This window comes from Pseudorasbora parva, chromosome 11 (genome assembly GCF_024679245.1).
Source record: "Pseudorasbora parva isolate DD20220531a chromosome 11, ASM2467924v1, whole genome shotgun sequence".
Lineage (NCBI taxonomy): Eukaryota > Metazoa > Chordata > Actinopteri > Cypriniformes > Gobionidae > Pseudorasbora > Pseudorasbora parva.
The window spans coordinates 7,448,393-7,467,007 of NC_090182.1; the positions used below are offsets into that span (position 1 = coordinate 7,448,393).

At 38.0% G+C, this 18,615-nt stretch overlaps 1 protein-coding gene across 3 annotated transcripts in view; it reads left to right on the top strand.

Annotated features, from left to right (window-relative positions):
• The window catches only part of si:zfos-2326c3.2 (mitogen-activated protein kinase kinase kinase kinase 4), a 91,265-nt gene that overhangs the window by 27,889 nt on the left and 44,761 nt on the right, over window positions 1–18,615 (top strand). For 2 of the 3 annotated variants that reach the window (XM_067456901.1, XM_067456903.1), the window contains exons 4-16: window positions 1,029–1,154; window positions 2,008–2,118; window positions 2,839–2,929; window positions 3,078–3,208; window positions 4,060–4,114; window positions 4,224–4,302; window positions 6,017–6,192; window positions 6,579–6,651; window positions 9,871–10,057; window positions 10,666–10,779; window positions 12,263–12,328; window positions 13,320–13,436; window positions 15,123–15,269. In XM_067456901.1, the coding sequence (XP_067313002.1) occupies window positions 1,029–1,154; window positions 2,008–2,118; window positions 2,839–2,929; window positions 3,078–3,208; window positions 4,060–4,114; window positions 4,224–4,302; window positions 6,017–6,192; window positions 6,579–6,651; window positions 9,871–10,057; window positions 10,666–10,779; window positions 12,263–12,328; window positions 13,320–13,436; window positions 15,123–15,269 (1,473 nt within the window). The remainder of the gene's footprint in view (window positions 1–1,028; window positions 1,155–2,007; window positions 2,119–2,838; window positions 2,930–3,077; window positions 3,209–4,059; window positions 4,115–4,223; window positions 4,303–6,016; window positions 6,193–6,578; window positions 6,652–9,870; window positions 10,058–10,665; window positions 10,780–12,262; window positions 12,329–13,319; window positions 13,437–15,122; window positions 15,270–18,615) is intronic. The other variant, XM_067456904.1, reaches the window with a different exon arrangement.

Here is an 18,615-nt window from a genome sequence, read left to right on the forward strand (position 1 = left end):
GAGAAAAGTTATTTTTACTCTTAAATGGCAAAGGTTTGGTGTACTTGACAGCTTTTGACTTAAATTTGTGTTACTCTTGTCATTCGAAACGTGCTGTTTCCATGAAAACGACATGATTCACTGCTTAAAAAGATCGAACAAACACGACTACAATATAGTTTGACTTATTCAACTTTTCTGGGTGAGGAACAGAACGAAATAAATGATATTATTCCCTGATAATCTTCCACTATAATTTGAATATTAAGCATTTATGGATGCGTTGTGTCAGATTGGATGCCAGCGACATTTGGCTCCAGCAAGAACCAATGGCATTTGGTGTAATTACATACAATAAAACTTTTTTCTTTTTTTTTGGCCGGGAGAAAGATCTGTTGAGAATAAAAATGATAAAAGATTATGTTAATTGATCTGTCAGATTAGGGTATGTAACCAACTTATGCATGATATCACAACCAGACAGTCTGCCTGGCCACTACACAAGGGACAGCCAAACTCATTACACAAAGCAACAAGTCTGTTTGATTGTTTGTGCAGATTTTAATTTCTGTAATTTGAGCGTGGATTCAGTGCATGGATATACATATTTTAGTCAAAAGAAGTTTTTTAATTTATTTTAGTCAATATGAGTCAGTTAATAAGGTTTCAAAAAAAGACAGCTTTTCCCATCACTGAAATGCGGTTTCCTGGATGCCTTTCCGTCTCGTGTTTTCTGCCATGTGAGATAACAGAGCAATGTAATGGTTATTTGAACCCCAGGCTCCAGATTTCCTTTCCCCTGACCATCACTTCCATACACACCTCTCCTGTCTTTCCTCTTAGGGCAGTGAAAGCAGCCTTTACATATTAATGCTTATGTTTGGGGTGCTCTTTTATAAAGGGAGTCTCAATATATTGTTCTCCCTTACACACTAATGACATTTTGTATATTTTCTAATAATGACAGTAGCAATCAATGCCTGTTAGAACATGTTGTTTCATGGTGAAATAGATAAAGAAAATTTACAAATGTATTTTGTCTTTTGCAGGATGAGGAAGATGAAATCAAACTGGAGATTAACATGTTGAAAACTCATTCCCATCACAGGAACATAGCCACGTATTACGGTGCTTTTGTTAAGAAAAGTCCTGCCGGTCAGGATGACCAGCTTTGGGTGAGTATTGAACTCAAATAAACAATCCATCTGACTTCCTCTAGAGGCTCTTAACTGCATGTGTATAGTGTCTCATATTACTAGACGAGCCATAGTTTGTGCTTTAGGTAACAGAGACACCTTCCAAAAAGGGTCCCTGTATCAATGTAATAGGGTCAGGGCAGGAACTGGCGAACGTTTAACATAACTTTATTCGCAATATAAACATAAATAACAAAACGAAAGTAAAGCGGCAGCCCCTCACGGACAACTACTGCGTAAATTAAAACAAAATACCAACATAAATGTCCCAGGCCTGGTCCTCTCTCCTCCTTCACTGGCATCACTCCTCCATAGAGAGATATGTAGTTAGCAAATCTCAACTGCTTGACTGCTTGTATCATTACAAGATGAGGCATGACAATTTTAATCACGATTTTCTGTAAATCTAACCAATAAATTTGACTTGACAAACTTAAAATGTCCTCCAAGTAGATGCTCAATGCTTTTACGACAGTATCACGTCTGTGACAAGTCTGTTTACATGTGTGTGCTAACCTCCCATAGTTCCTCTGCCGTTTCGAAACCGCTAAAATGGTCCATCAAAAAGTTCAGACGATTAAAAGGGGCATTAGTGTCTGCAGTGGGAAAGGGCCTATTACATTCTTTCTCTCAGCAGTTCATATCTTCAGGGTCTTCAAGGCCACTGTCTGAGGGTGTGTGTTGACGTTTAACTGAAGGCCTTTACCATCCTGATTAAACTACTGAGTTGAATAACAGCGCCGATAACCAGTCTAGACGTCTATGCTGTCATGCTTTTGTTAGACGTGAGATGTTAAGTGTGCTTTCTTTGTGTGTCTTTCTTGGCCTTCAGCTGGTGATGGAGTACTGCGGCGCAGGGTCGGTCACCGACCTGCTGAAGAAGACCAAAGGGAACTGCCTTAAAGAGGACTGGATCGCTTACATCTGTAGAGAGGTTCTGAGAGTGAGTGATCACCTCTAGACTATTGATAGATACACAAAACAAACCATGTTAAGGCGCTTTTGGTGGAGGAAAAAAAAACTTCACTCGGCCAGGAGAGCCTGTCTTCCTGGCCAAGTTAAGTTTTTTTTTTCCCTCCTCTACCATTACAGTGAGTGTAGTAAATATGATCAAGTAAAAATAATATAGTACATTTTAAATTGACTTAAGAGATCAGTCTATCTGGCTGATATTGCTTTTATTTATTTAGTCTTTCCTAAATGACAGTACTAATTGTAAGCTGATTATTTTCATGGGAAGACTGAATTACATAACAAATGCAGTTATCCTTTAATGCGTATTGTACCCAGAAAGATAAAAACCAGTTACATTTCATCATTGGATGATGTCTGCACTTCAGTTAGTGCACAAGTTTGTGATAACATAAAACAGCAAGCATCAATAAAATCCCCCCAGCATATCATAAATTGCAGTTCATCCACAAAAATCTTTGACTCAAACATGCATTTTGTTGTCAAAAGGGCTTGCTTGGATTATGAAATGCATTCTGTCCACATTAAAAAAGAACGAGTTTTATATTTCACAGTTTTCATTGATTTTTATAACATAATCTTATCAATTGCATTACTTGTAAACATGCTCTATTCACAGTCAACCATAAGAAATATGTATTTTAAAAGTATTTTTTGTTGTTGTGTGATTCGCTACTCTTTGTGTTCTCAGGGTCTGCTACACTTGCACACGCATCATGTGATTCATCGAGACATTAAAGGACAAAACGTGCTGCTCACAGAGAACGCTGAGATTAAACTTGGTAAAACCAGAGACAAAGCATTACCAGCATTAAACGTAATATGAGAAATGTTTTATATGAGAAACAATGCATGGTCACATGATAAATACTGTAAGTGCTGGTACAGTATATATGCCTGAAGACTATGTTAAACTGTGTGTCTTGTCAGTGGATTTTGGTGTCAGTGCTCAGTTAGACAGGACGATAGGCAGAAGAAACACGTTCATCGGGACGCCGTATTGGATGGCACCAGAGGTCATCGCGTGTGATGAGAATCCTGACTCTACATATGACTATAGGGTAAGTAGGCAGGCCGTCCATCGACTGAGATCCATTTGAGCTATTAATAGTATTTTGTCAGCAACATTTTGACTAAGGATTAGTTAACTTTAAAATGCAATTTTCCAAATTTTTGGGAAGTCCCAGCTGAGGAATAGGGTCTTATCTAGCGAAACCATCTGTCATTTTTATAAAAAAAAAAAAAAAAAAAATGTATATACCTTTTAACCTAAAATGTGCACTTCGGGGTAGTTCTGCTTCACAAAAGATGACATCACGTCAGAAAGATCACGTCGGTGACATATGGGGAAGTATCATCCCAGTGTTAAAAACGAACGTGCGAAGACTAAATCAAACACCTTTTACAAAAAAATTAAGGTAAAACAACAATGTTGTGCGATTTTAAACATGGAGAAGAACATGAGATGGAGTTTTTTAGCACTGGGACTTCCACCTATTCATCGTGCATTTGAGGTTATAGAGAATATAAATGTTTTTTTTGTTTTTATGACAGATGGTTTGGCTAGATAAGCCCCTATTGCTTGTCTGGGGATCGTGCAGAGCCTCTGAAGCCCTTTAAAACTGCATTGATTTGTACCTTCAACCCGTTGGTTGAAATTGAAAACCATTATGTGGAGAAAAATCATGGAATTTTTTCCTAAAAAAAAAACGAATTTCTTTTTGTCTGAAGAAAGTAAGACATGAACATCTTGGATGAGATGGGTGTGAGCAAATTATCAGGAAATTTTAATTTAGAAGTGGACTAATTGTTTAATTAAAAATTCACAAAAAAGGGAATCATTTATCCTTTATTATCCATTGACAAAGAGTATGTTCATGAAATATATTGCATCATTTCTCTGTGTTTTTAGAGTGATGTGTGGTCTCTGGGTATCACAGCGTTGGAGATGGCAGAGGGAGCGCCACGTGAGTTTAAATGATTCTTGAGCATATTTCAGAAAAAAATATGTTTTATATAACTATACAAGTTGCATTTGATTTAATGGTTCTTAATGTTTTCCAAATTTCTCTACAGCCTTGTGTGATATGCATCCAATGAGAGCGCTATTTCTCATTCCACGAAACCCTCCTCCCAAACTAAAGTCTAAGAAATGGTAAGGTTACTTACTTCTCTTTATTATAGTGAGCACTGTAACATGTGCCAGCTAATCTTCAATAGATCCTTGGAGCTTACATGTGGGCAGGACTGGTGTAAAAAGTTAATTACTAATGCTGAATTTTAGGATTTATTATTGTAAATGAATGTCACATTTATATCATGACTGTCAGTTGTTCGTGAACTAAATCTGTTTTAAAAGGGTGAGCTGATAAATCCCATTGAATGAAAGATTTGTGTATTACTGTCTGAACAGAGCAGGTTTTAGGTAAAACTAAAAATAACATTAAAATAACTTAATGCCCGTGCGTCGTCCCTGCTTCTGTAGCAGTTGAAAATTATGTAAAACTAGTGCGTTTGCATAAAGTTCTTCATAAAATGATACACATTTTGCCCTATCTAGTGTATTGTATGCTTATATTTGTCAACACACTTTTTTTTTCTTTCGTTTTTTTCTATGTGCTATATGGTAGAATTAGTTATTTTTTACTTGTTTGCACACTTCAATTATGAGTAATTATCAATTGGGTATCTGTAGTTTTATTCAAGTACCGTATTGTTCCGAATATAAGACAACGCTGATAATAAGATTTCAAGATGTACCTTTTGGAAAAAGTATTTTTGAAGACTAAATCTTATAGCCTGACGTGGTCATACTCAATTCTAGTCAGAATATGAGTCTGAAACTGCTCCATTGGGCTGTGATTATGGGGCGTGTTTAAACCGAACCAGGAAAGACCTCAATTGGATAGAGCTACAACCAATCAGAGCAACGAAGCGACACATTACGTTAGGTGTCAAATGTCAACAGAGCTCAACTGCACTGTGTTGCCAAGTCCGCATTTTTTCCCGCGGGTTGTTTTCTATGTCCGCGGGTTGGAGCGACTATTATGTGATATATAGACTCATGAGTGCGAATTTTAGCAGGCAACCTTGCCAAAATAACACACATTTTACCCCCAAACACCATTTTTTTCCCGGAGAACCCCCCAAGAAGCTATTGTTTAGGGCTAGTAGTTGGCGGGTTTTGTTGTAAAAACTTGGCAACCCTGTCTGCACGCGCTGGAATAAACGATCTTTGCCGGTGTTGTAAAAAAATGAAAGAATTTATTTATACACAGAGTACTTACCCAACATGATCATCATTTTTGAGAGAAATAGTGAAGGTGAATGCACATACAAACAAGCTCTCCGTTTAGGATTTGAACAAATATAATCCAAGCCCCTTTGATGACGTGCATGATAACGTTACTGTTGATCATCTGTCCATCATCGCCTAAAGCCCGCCCTGATGATTTCATTGGTCAGCAGTTTCTGTTCGGAGTTAATTACTCCTCTATGGATCGAGGCCAGACCGAACCGCCCAACCTAAAAATGTTGTAGGCAGGGCTAAGTTCGGCTGGCAGCCAGGCTATAAATCTTATATTTTATAAAGAAAATGCTTTTATTTGAAAATTATTTTCAAATTGCATATTGTTCATATTAAATTTTTTGTATTGAAAGTATGGTAAATACTGGTAAAATGTACCAATTATCACATTTAAAAATAAACACTTTTTGGCATGCCATATAGATATCCTGTGGCCCATCCTAATTATAAAACAATTAAGCTGTCCATCATGGTCCACAATTTTATGGTACATATTTTGCAAATTTAATGTCACACTGAACTGACATGTATGCAATAAATCAGTTTTTTATTGCTCTTTAAGGTCTAAAAAGTTTCTGACATTCGTGGACAGTTGTCTGGTCAAGAACTACCTCCACAGGCCGTCCACAGAGACACTCTTACGCCATTCCTTCATTAAAGACCTTCCTAACGAACGACAAGTACGCATCACGCTCAAAGATCATCTGGACCGAACCAGGAAGAGGAGACGAGAGAAAGGTGCGAGACGCTGAAAGGAGAGGCGTGTAGATGTGCTTATGGTGTATTCATTTAGCATGCTGATAAACACTGGCGGGGGTCATTTCAGTCTTCATGTTCTTTCACTTTCCAACTTCTGGGATTTTTACAGATTCCTGAAATGAGTGTTGTTTAAAGTATTTTGAATAAATCGCACACACTCATTTAAAAACAAATTGTGTCCTAGTGCTGCAGGCAACGTTTTCCAAACACCTCTTCTGCTGCTATCTATATGAATATTAATGTCGACGGTAATAGTGCCGACCACAGACATCAAGTTAAATCATGACTTGCTTATGTAGTTGAGCTTTGATTAGATGAACAGCATTATTCAGATGGTAGTCTAATTTGCTCTTGGTTCTTAACAGAGGGAACAGAATATGAATACAGTGGAAGTGAAGATGAAGAAGATGCCATAAATGAAGATGAAGGTGAACCCAGGTATGTCTTAATACGTGACGTCACAACTGCCCCAATATCCAAACAAGCAGTTTTTTTAGGTTGATTAAATAAATGCGTTGTTTATAATGAGGAGGGCTTTTTAAGTTATGAAACTTGCAGAATGTTTTATTGGTATAAAGCTATCTTATATGTCAAAAGATCAAGGCAAATTTGATTTCTCATGTCATGACCTCTTTAATGACAGAGCAACAGGTATTTTAGGCTACTGTCACTTTAAGACTGAATGCACGGATCCAATATACTGATTAGTGTTGTCAAAAATATCGATATTTCGATATATATCGATACTGGAATATCTGAAACGATACGATTCTCAGTTTTTACAGTATCGATATCAGCTGCGCTCTCCTCTCTGACCGTCAGCGAGTTGACACACACACCGGCATATTCTCACTCAGCCCGGTTAACCTCTGAGCACGGCGAACGCGCGTTCTGCTGGACTTTTTCCTCATGACAGTGTGTTAGTGTTAGTGTGTGATCGGTCTGAATTTCGCGCGGGATTGCACATAAATTAATTCTACTAATCCCCACAGATTTCGTGCTCACATCTGAAGCGCACACACACATAGCCTACCCTAATAAAGCCGCCTCTGACATGATACAAGTGCAAACATTTGCTTCCTTTTCCAGCTTATTATTGGTCAAATACACTCAAAGAACTATCAGTGCACATCTGGAAGAGCATTAACGTAAACACAGTCGCAAACAGTTCAGGAAGAACGAGTAACAGGAACAGTGTGGATCCATGCGTCTGTTAGTCTTAAAGGGACCGCAGTCATTTGCTATTCAAACTACAAAAAGACAAACGATCAACTGCTCTTTACTGATCAACTTGTGTAACTTTAATAGTTTCATCTGTACGCTATTGAATTTTTTACACAGAACATTATCCAATGTTGTTTTAAATGTAATTACTATGCATTTTTTTATCTGAATGTTAGACTTACCTGAAAAAATAAAGCAGTCTGTTTAATTTGTATCTTCTATTCTATTGCATTTATTTGTGCTATTGTTTGTAGTCTGTTTATTTGTTCTTATTTTATTACTGTTTACTCGTCTTTTTAAATTCAATTTACCATTCGAAATCAAGCTTTCTTGTGCTGTGTGTAAGCTATTGCAACACAATTACCCCATTGTAAAAAATACATTGAGATAGCAAAAATTTGTGAGATAATTTTAATAGTAATTGATCAATTGATCAATAATTGTTCAAATCAAAACGATGCCCAACCCTAAGGAACATGCTGGCCACATGAATTTTTAGTAAAAAATAACAATGAATAATAACAAGTTCTGTTGTCATATTAAGCATCTTATCTTATTTATTTATTTATTTATTTATATATTTATCTTTTTACTGTGGTATCGATTTAGTATCGATATATCGATATTTTAGTCTGATATCGTATCGAAGTCATAATTTTGGTATCGTGACAACACTAATACTGATACACATCTGGTTTACACTTACAGTTGAGACATAACTGACTGTGTTTACATGAATACTCATCACAAGGAGCATTTTGACGTGCAATAAGATGTGAATGAGAAAGTAATTTGCGCTCTTATGCTGAGAAACGAGGCTTTCTGTGCGCATGCTTCAGGTGTGTGTCAGTCCATCAAGCGCATCCATCCATCATATAAGATATTCGCACGGCTCTGGTGTGTTAACAAAGGCTTTCTGAATCGAAGCAATGCGATAAACCTATAATAATAAACCTTTATATAATAAAATATAATCCAGCAGCAGGTTATTTGGCTGCTGTCACTTTAAGAGCTGAAGCACATCACACGGATCTGACACATCCTATTTTCTCACAACTCTTTACGTTCATTGAAGACTTTATTTAATTCATTTAAGATGACTTTCATCATGTTTTTGCCCGTTCAAACACTGTCTGAAGCAGCTTTCTGTGTGTGTGTGTGTGTGTGTGTGTGTGTGTGTGTGTGTGTGTGTGTGTGTGTGTGTGTGTGTGTGTGTGTGTGTGTGTGTGTGTGTGTGTGTGTGTGTGTGTGTGTCAAAGACAGGAGATTCACAGGTGCGCCAGTACAGCACTGCTTTCTCTTCTGCGTCTTTTGGCAAGCAGATGGTTTAAAGCGATTTGCATGAATAAGAGCCATATAATGTAATGCTAGTCAAAGGATGATGGGAAAAACGGATGCTGTGTTAATTGCGTTTTCTAACATGTTAAACCGCATGCGTGAACACGTTAATTTTGGTAGTAGAATGTAATCAAGTTTACAGTGGCTTCATAAATTAATTTAAAACATAAAAAAAGCAAAACACACCTGATGCATATTCTTATTCCTAACTTTCTAGAAGTAGAGTTAAAAAAAACTGTATTTTTGTATAGCTAATTAAGAGAAGACGGCGTGAACACGACTTCCCAACTCTTAAATACAAACTTTCCAGGAGGACTTGAACACACCAGAACACTTTTTAACATCAAGCATGTCCAGCTCTTCATTGTCTCAGTCTTGCGTTTCATCACTCTATATACGCATAGCACAGCACTATTGACACTTTACATACCATGATCTCCAATGATAGACAGTCTCCACGATTATATATCGTCATACGATATCACATCATAGAGAAAGGTAAACATTCTAGACAATCTACAAAAAAAATAAATAGACAAATCGAATTCATTTGAATGAATAAGCTAGTGTAATGTACATGCTGCACTGAGGAAAAACCCCGTACTGTCCTGGAAAACCATCATTGTGTTCTTCCAGCAGGGTTTGCTATCCAGGAATGGTTTCTATCGAACAGTCCCAAACTGCATTCAAGTGGGAATGCAACGGGAACTATTCGGCCTGATGGTGGATAAACGCTAGAATAACATGCAGTGGTGAAGCGCTGACAATAAGAGCAGAAAAGTGCGTTAGGAAAGAAAGCATTTGGATTTTCTGTTGACTTGAGAAGTGAGATTTGCATTAGTGAACTCTGCATTAGTCGAACACTGTGAAATGTCATCTTTAACAGGCTGCTCAAATGATGTTTGCACCACAGTGACCAAAAAGTAGATAAAAATAAATCAATGCAATTATGTAACCATAATTTGCCTCGTGACCCATAAAATGACTCCAGTCAGTGAGTGTCAGTCGCCGGGTTAATGTGCTCTGTCAGTAGCCTCCACGTGACAGATGGCATGAAATCCTGACAGCCGTTTGTCATGTTTTGTGCTCTTATAGCTCTATAGTGAATCTTCCTGGAGAGTCCATGTTAAGACGAGAGTTCCTGCGTCTGCAGCAGGAGACTAACTCACAAACACAACTACTCCAACAAGTGCATAATCAAGACAACTACAAGAGACAACTGCTCGCGGACCGACAGAAGAGAATCCAACAGCAGCAGGAGGAAAGACGACGCCTTGAAGATGTAAGAATTCACCTTTTTTTGTTTCTTTTTTTGTGTGTGTAATGAGTGCATGAGCACATTTCAGAGAAGAAATGTTGATGTTTCTCGATGCAGGTGGAGAGTGATGCACTTTGTCTGACTTTACAACACCTGGCTTTGTTACAAGTTTAGTGTTTGTTTGCTTTGGATTTTCAGCGTCGTTTCAAGTGCTGTCATTTATGTGCAGTCAGGGTTGAGGCAGGGTTTACTAGAAGTTCCCTGTCTTTTAAATCTGTACGCTAGCAGTCAAATGTTTCGACACGTTTGAGTGAACTTTAAAAACTCTGAGGTCTGAATGTTTGTGCATGAAATTTTTTTTGTAGACAAATCAAAATTATGCCAACATAAAAATCTCTTTACAATCCTATCTTTGAAATGGAAGTGAAGGGTTCAGGGTGCTCCAAGTGTCCAGCATACATGAAAAGTCCTCATATGCCATTTAAACAGCATCCCAGGATGCACCTCATTACATTTGAAAGCTGGAATCTAGACTAAAAAAGAAAGAATTCTTAACTATTATTTTACAGTGTAGAAAATGGTAAAAATGAAGAACAAGTCGGTTCATAGCCGGTGTGTCTGTGTTTGTAAAGCAGCAGGAAAGGCGGTTACACGAGACCGGACTCCAATGGCCAGAGCTTCAGGAGATGTTATGGCAAGAAGACACTGACGTTACCGACAAAAGCAAAAGAAATCACAAAAAACAGGTTAGAGTTTATATAATTAATTTTCCTTTTTATTCGTATGTTTTTTTTTTTCAAAAGGTCACTACAAGGAATAGATTCTGATGGACTGTAGTTTTTTAATACGTATTCATCTGTGTGTGTGCGTGCGTGTGCGTGCGTGCGTGTGCGTGCGTGCGCGTGCGTGCGCGTGCGTGCGTGTGCGTGCGTGTGCGTGCGTGTGTGTGCGCGTGTGTGTGCGCGTGTGTGTGCGCGTGTGTGTGCGCGTGCGTGTGTGTGCGTGTGTTCCTTGCATATACAGTATAACTCAAGGGTAACACTTTACAATAAGGTTTATTAGTTAATGTTTGTATACATTAGTTAAACCGCAGTACATTTGTTACTGTATTTGTTAATCTGTGTCAACGTTCGTTAATAAAAATCCAGCTGTTCATGCCAAGGTTTGTTCATGTTAGTTCACAGTGCTTTAACTAATGTTAACAAGATTTTAATAAAGTATTCGTAAATGTTAATTACCCCTAGGTTCATTTCTCACAGGAGTTGTCCTTTAACATTATCAAAGATCAATAAATGCTTTATAAGTACAATTCATTATTAGTTCATGTTAACTAATGAACCTTATTGAAAAGTGTTACCAATTAAATTAATGATAGCTTAATTTAATTGCTAGAAAAAGTTAAATATACACAACACAGAATTTCTGAAAAATAACTAAAAATCAAAGAAATTTTAAATATATATTTGTATGGTTGTTTTTATGAATTCAAATAATTAGACATACTTCTTTAAAGCAGAAATATAAAATAAATGAATAAATTTCATAGGGCCCTAAACAAGTAATTTTGTGTTACACTTTTAATAAATTGATGTTAAATTGTAAGTTTCATTATTTCAATTACCTAGATATGCTTTTTGATTACTAAAATGTAATTAAACCATTAAAATGTAGTAAAAAAATATAAATAAAAAAACAGAATCCAGAAAAAATAAAATGGTTTTCATAGGGCCCTAACATATTTTCTGTAATATAAGTAGTGTCTGTTTTTTGTTTTTTAAATTGTGGTTTAGACATCCGTCTGTGAGTCTTGTTGGTTTTTGATTTTATCTCTCCTCCTCGCATTCACATCTTTAACGCAGTTCGTAATTTTAGGCAAGGTAGGGCATGTGTTTGTTTTGCAAGTTGTTTTTAAAAGGCTATAGAACATTTCCCACACACCAGTCATTCAGTTTCACTTTCTGTTTATAATAAATGTTTATAACAAATGGCACTATAATTTGTTTATTTTATGCATACATTTTTCATTCTTGTTCTGAGTACCATTCAATTTGAGGGGTTGTTGTGGAGTGAGGAGAACTAAAATACACGATTAAAGTGTTTAAAATGTTTATAAATGTTGAGGTATTTTACATTTATTTCTGAATGTAATAATAAAATGTGCCGCTGTTGTAAATGTTAACCGCGGGTGTAATGTGCTGCTTTTTGTCTTTTATTCTGATTGGATTTCAGCCCAAAGACAGTGAACATCACAGGACTGATGTTGAATCAGCATCTCTAAGTCTGTTTGCTGAGCAGGTAAATGCCTTCTGAGAAAGCTTGTTATCTGGTGTCACTATAGACGTTAAAAGCTTGTTTCATGGACTGATTATGTATGCTTGAAATGTTACTCAGATATAGACATTCTGCCAAAACGCTGAGTCTGAGTCAGTGTTGGGTGTAATTAGTTACTAAATAATTAGTTACTGTAATTTAATTACTTTTCCCTTGAATAAGTAAAGCAAGGGATTACTCTTATTTTTTCTGTAATTTAATTATACAGTTACTTCTTAGTTAACATCAACATTTAAAGTCTAACTTTAAAATGCATGTTTTTATGTATCCTTTTCACATTTGTAATACTTTGGTCAGTTAATAAGAGTAATTTATGTAGTTTTATATTATGTATTTGAATGAATTAAAAGAGCAATTTCATGTCTAACCTTGAATTGCTTAACTCGAGGTTAATTTAGGATTTAAAAAGTAATTAGTAATAAGTAATTAAATACTTTTTAGAGAGCGTCATTTGCACAGTAATCTAATTACACTATTAAAGATGTCATTAGTAACTAGTAATTCATTACTTTCTTAGAGTAACTTACCCAACAAGTTAAATGTAGTAATTTACCAAAGGTAAAAGGTGGGCTGCGTTTCTCAAAAGCATTAGTGTCAATGGTTTTACGATCTACATATGATTGTCTATACGATAAATGTTGCCAGATTTGAAGTTTTTCAGCACTGGTTAATAGTTGGTTAATGGCAGCAAATATATTTGTATAGAGACTCACTAAGCTGTGATTGTTGTTCCAGGCCAAAAAAGTAATTCTCTACAATCTCCTTTTTCTCACAAAGTACATCTTGTTTCATGTCCATTTAGTTTCTTGTCATGCAATGAGCAGCTGCCCTTTTTTTGTGGTCCTGATCGCCCTGTCAGTGTTTGTTTTGTGAAAATAACAAGCTGACCAACTGTGCACTATCCCTGTATTAGCGATGTGTGTTAATGCGTGTCTGTTTGTCGGCACACCAACAGACTCAGGGCAGAAAGCCCCAGCGCACGCTTCCCCGGGATCAGTCACAGCTGCTGTTTCTGCAGCACGACCTCGAACTCCAGCAGAAGAGCACTAGAGCCACCTCACCACACGATGGGGTAAAAACACACCGGCCACTTTTATGGTGTATCATGGGATTTCTGTTAACATGTCTACATTGGTTTTTATCAGTGTTTCCCGACCTTTTTTCAGTCATGGCACCCTTTGAAAATGTTCTAAATTTTGTGGCACCCCATCGCATACGTTACGCTTAGGGGGGTAACGGTACAGATTCCTCATGGTTCGGTTTGTATCTCTGTTTCAGTACGGTTTGGTATTTGCTATGTTCAGGGAAAAAAAGAACTTCTGTCAAATAAAAATAAAGAAAATAAGAACAAATAACTTCAAGTAATAAATACAAGCAGCAGCACAAATAAATACCATCGAGCAAAGATACTAATAAAATAATGCTTTTCGGGTTTTTCAGGTAGGTCTAACATTAGTTTTTAGGTAGGTACATAAATTGAATAAAGTAATCAAATGTAAAATAACTGCATATTTAACTGTTTAAATTAAAGATGAATCCTTATTAAACTTACAAAAGCTATTCAATCAAGAGCATTGAGTGATTCCCTATCTTTTGTTTGACATTAAACAGACAGCAGTAATGGCTACTGCCCCTTTAAGACCTAATGCAGGGATATGCGTTGTCTTTCTCGACTGTATAAAGTTCACTTAAGGCATATTCAGACTATGTCTGCTTGGATACTCTTCATTCTTCTTTTTGTGTGAGTTTGTCCGTTCAAGTGCAAGACTTGAAAGAGAACTCAATATTTGCGAGCTGTGAGACGTGTGCGATGTGTTCTCATTCGCGTCTTCTGGCACTACACGTCACCCGTATTCATATTCGAAGATAGGGCAGCACTCGTATGCATTGAACAAAGTTTACTAAAGCCCCTTTCACACTGCGATTCCGGCAAATACACGGATAATGCGACCCGGAATTTGTTCCCGGGCCGCTAGATTTGGTCCATTCACACTGCCAGCGAAATACCGTAATATGTGCGCTTTCACACACAACCCGTAACGGTCCCGGGTCGAGTTGTACACGTGACATCCTGATGTGACGTATAATGGCGAGCAATCTCAGCTTCAGCGCGGATAGTAAGGAGCTCCGTGGTCTCGACTTGTGTCCAGTTTGCGCACATTTCTGCTTGTTTAATTTTAGTTTATTTTGTATACGAACACTCTCTGCGTTTAAAACACAGACTAGCTCTTCTGGCACTGCAGGGTTGTATTATTGAAAAAACAAGCTCTAGGAGTTGCACGATAACTACGTACACGTTGGGGCATTAGTTTCGGCTTTTGTTCACACAGCGCTCGTCCCGGGTCGAATCCCGCAATGTTACTAGGTCCCCGACCCGGGTTCAATTCAGTAATCAATTCCGGGACGTGGTTGCTTTTACACAGAAGGCGACCCGGCAATGCTCCGGGAATATTGCGGGTCCGACGTGCAGTGTGAAAGGGGCTTAAGAGAGACCGTTTTGCCCACGTTTTTCTTTTATTATTAAAACTGTTGTAATGTATCACTGAGGAGCCAGCACGTGTCGATTGACAGAAACAAACATTATTTTCAAGTTACAACCCATATTAAAGATGCGTCATTAGATATGAACGCGCAAGTGCCTGCCTGCACCTTCTACACAGCACCACGGTTGGGAAACACTGGTTTATATAACAATGGATGATTGTGTTTAAATGGCTTCTAGTTTGTGATGATAATATTGCAAAACTCTGGCCTTCAGCTGGCAGGTAAACTGGAATCCCTGGACACACATCTTGTCAATCTGAATAATATAGCTGTCAGGATTCCTCACGTTCAGTCACGACTGGGATCAGGAAGCAACTCCAGTCCTTGTACTCCAGCGCTCCAGAGAGCCGCCAAACAGCCGGTACGTCATCACAAACATGACAACTGTCCTTGAATCTGCTCTCAAAGAATCAAATTGTCCATTATCGTTTGCAATAAAATACCTTGATGTTGTACAACAACATACTATAGCTTTCAGGATTCAGAATATAACTAATCCTCAAATTAAAATGTGGTGAAGTCTGTCAAAGTTTATGCTGCTCTATCCATCTGAAGAATGCTAAAGTGTATTCTTGACCCATTTTAGAATGAGTTTGAGTGGCACATTTTATCACAGTCTGTAATGCAGACTGTTAAAGAGGGTTAGGTCAGTAAAAAACTGCTCATTTGTGATCACATCAAAGTTACTAATTTCACAAGTTGGACTCGATTTAAATGCTCTGCTATGACGCTTTAAACTTGACGTTGAATAGTCTCTCATCGTGGCCTATAGAGTGGGCAACATGATAAGAAATTTATGAAGTCCACGTTTACGCTCTGTTTCCAACAGTTAAAACAGCAAATAAATGCGTACTCCGAAAGCACTCCACAATATATATTTGATTATACCATCTGGATGCTCAAAATTGATTGTGAGAGCGCATGTTTTAAACATCTTTTTGTAGATGTAAGTTAATCGTGGCTCTAAATTAATGTCCATACAAACAGTAGCTCTCACATCACGCTAGAAACATTCAAGAGCACAGATATGTATTGGCCACACTGTTCTGCTTAGAAACTGAAACTGAAGAGTTCCTGCATATATTTCTTATTAACTAAAACCCTGACACTGCCATTAATTCACACGCAATTGCTCTCTCACTACTGGATTCATATACATGTATTCTTTACTGTGCCAATTTATCTGTATCTGAATTAGAACGAGCAGAAATTTGGGAGAAATATTACAAGCCAAAGACAAAAGGACTAATAAAAATAAGCTGTTCTGTAGGAGCGTTGTGGGCAGGGCTGTCATATGCCATAGCCAAGGGCTTGACATTAACTTTTTTTTTTCACTAGCCACTGTGGCTAGTGGTTTTCCAAAGTTACTATCCACTCAGCATTTTCCATAGCGACAAAATCTGCCATATAGACATTTTTATATCATCTTGTAGTACAGCAGGTATATTAGTCTGCTGTCACTTTAAGACCTGATGCATGGATCCATTATACTGTTATTTGTGCATGTTTACATTCACCAAAAACATAACTGATTGTGCTTATGTGAATACTGGCATTTTGTTATTATTATGTGTGTATTTGACTGTTTAAACACAATATGAAACAGCGAAAAATAACTCAATTTAGTACTGAGAGGTGGCTTATGCACACGCACTTTGGGTGTGAGCATAAAATGCGCAGGAATGAGTCAAATTATGCACATCAACAATATACAGCCGGAGCAAATGAAACGAGTGAGTGAGGAGATGCGGGTTTGTGTGTAACTCGCTGAGAGACAGAGAGACAGAGAGACAGAGAGAGACAGAGAGAGACAGAGAGAGACAGAGAGAGACAGAGAGAGACAGAGAGAGACAGAGAGAGACAGAGAGAGACAGAGAGAGACAGAGAGAGACAGAGAGAGACAGAGAGAGAGAGAGAGAGACAGAGAGAGACAGAGAGAGAGAGAGAGAATATCGTGTGAGTATTGGAAGCATTTCAGATGTTTCAGTATTGATAATCGAAAAAACTATATTTTTGAAAACAGTACATTGTCCATAGTTTAATATTTCAGATGCCTTTTTTAAAAACTACGATTGAAAAATGATTAATAAATTCTAAACTGGCTAGTAGGAGTGACTGCATTACAGCCACTGATGAAATCCAGCTGCATTTGTGGCCCCACTTTATATTAGGTGGCCTTAAGTACTATGTACTTACATCAAAAAATAAGTACAATGTACTTACTGTTTTCAAATTGTATTGCAAAACACTTTTGCTGGTATTGAGGTGGGATACGGGTAGAGTTAGGGTCAGGTGTGGTGGTGTCGGTCAGTTTAAGGGTAGAGTTAGGGACAGGTGTGGTGGTGTGGGTCAGTTTAAGAGTAGAGTTAGGGTCAGGTGTGGTGATATGGGTCAGTTTAAGAGTAGAGTTAGGGTCAGGTGTGGTGGTGTCGGTCAGTTTAAGGGTAGAGTTAGGGTCAGGTGTGGTGGTGTGGGTCAGTTTAAGAGTAGAGTTAGGGTCAGGTGTGGTGGTGTCGGTCAGTTTAAGGGTAGAGTTAGGGTCAGGTGTGGTGGTGTCGGTCAGTTTAAGGGTAGAGTTAGGGTCAGGTGTGGTGGTGTGGGTCAGTTTAAGGGTAGAGTTAGGGTCAGGTGTGGTGGTGTGGGTCAGTTTAAGGGTAGAGTTAGGGTCAGGTGTGGTGGTGTCGGTCAGTTTAAGGGTAGAGTTAGGGTCAGGTGTGGTGGTGTGGGTCAGTTTAAGGGTAGAGTTAGGGTCAGGTGTGGTGGTGTGGGTCAGTTTAAGGGTAGAGTTAGGGTCAGGTGTGGTGGTGTCGGTCAGTTTAAGGGTAGGGTTAGGGTCAGGTGTGGTGGTGTGGGTCAGTTTAAGGGTAGAGTTAGGGTCAGGTGTGGTGGTGTCGGTCAGTTTAAGGGTAGGGTTAGGGTCAGGTGTGGTGGTGTGGGTCAGTTTAAGGGTAGAGTTAGGGTCAGGTGTGGTGGTGTCGGTCAGTTTAAGGGTAGGGTTAGGGTCAGGTGTGGTGGTGTGGGTCAGTTTAAGGGTAGAGTTAGGTGTAAGGAAAGTGTCAACTGTGTAATTACAAATGTAACTACAGAAATTAATTACAGATGTAATTACATGCAGGTTTTTTAAAAATGTAAGTACAATGTAAAAACATGGATGTACACAATAAGTGCATTGTATCAAATTACAATGTTAGTACATAGTAGTTAAGGCCACCTAATATAAAGTGGGTCAGCATTTGTTAATGTCAAGCCCTGTTCATAGCTGTACACAAGGCAACATGTGTTCGAATCCCAGCTCAGGTTCAGGCTTATTTATTTATCAATGATGACACCAGCGACTAGTGACTTTCATCACATAAATGTTGAATTAAAACAAAATCTGAAGTCATTCAACCCCTATTGGAGAGTTTATATAGAAGTCCATGTCAAGTCAAGATTCCAGCAACAAGTTAACTAACCACGGTGAAGGTAGTTTTCTCTACCTTGTATATTCATGACTTCTTGAGGTTTCCGCAGATGGCATGCTTTATATAGAAGAGATGCCTTTCATCACTTGTCACTTTATTGCATCTTGTCTAGTTACGACAAAGTGTTAAAGTCACAGCAGCAAAAAATGACAGAAGAACTGGCAAGGTCTGAGAGAGGGCGAAAATAGATCAGAAATAACTGTTTTAGTTGTTCTGCTTTTAGTGAAAAAACCTTGACTAACA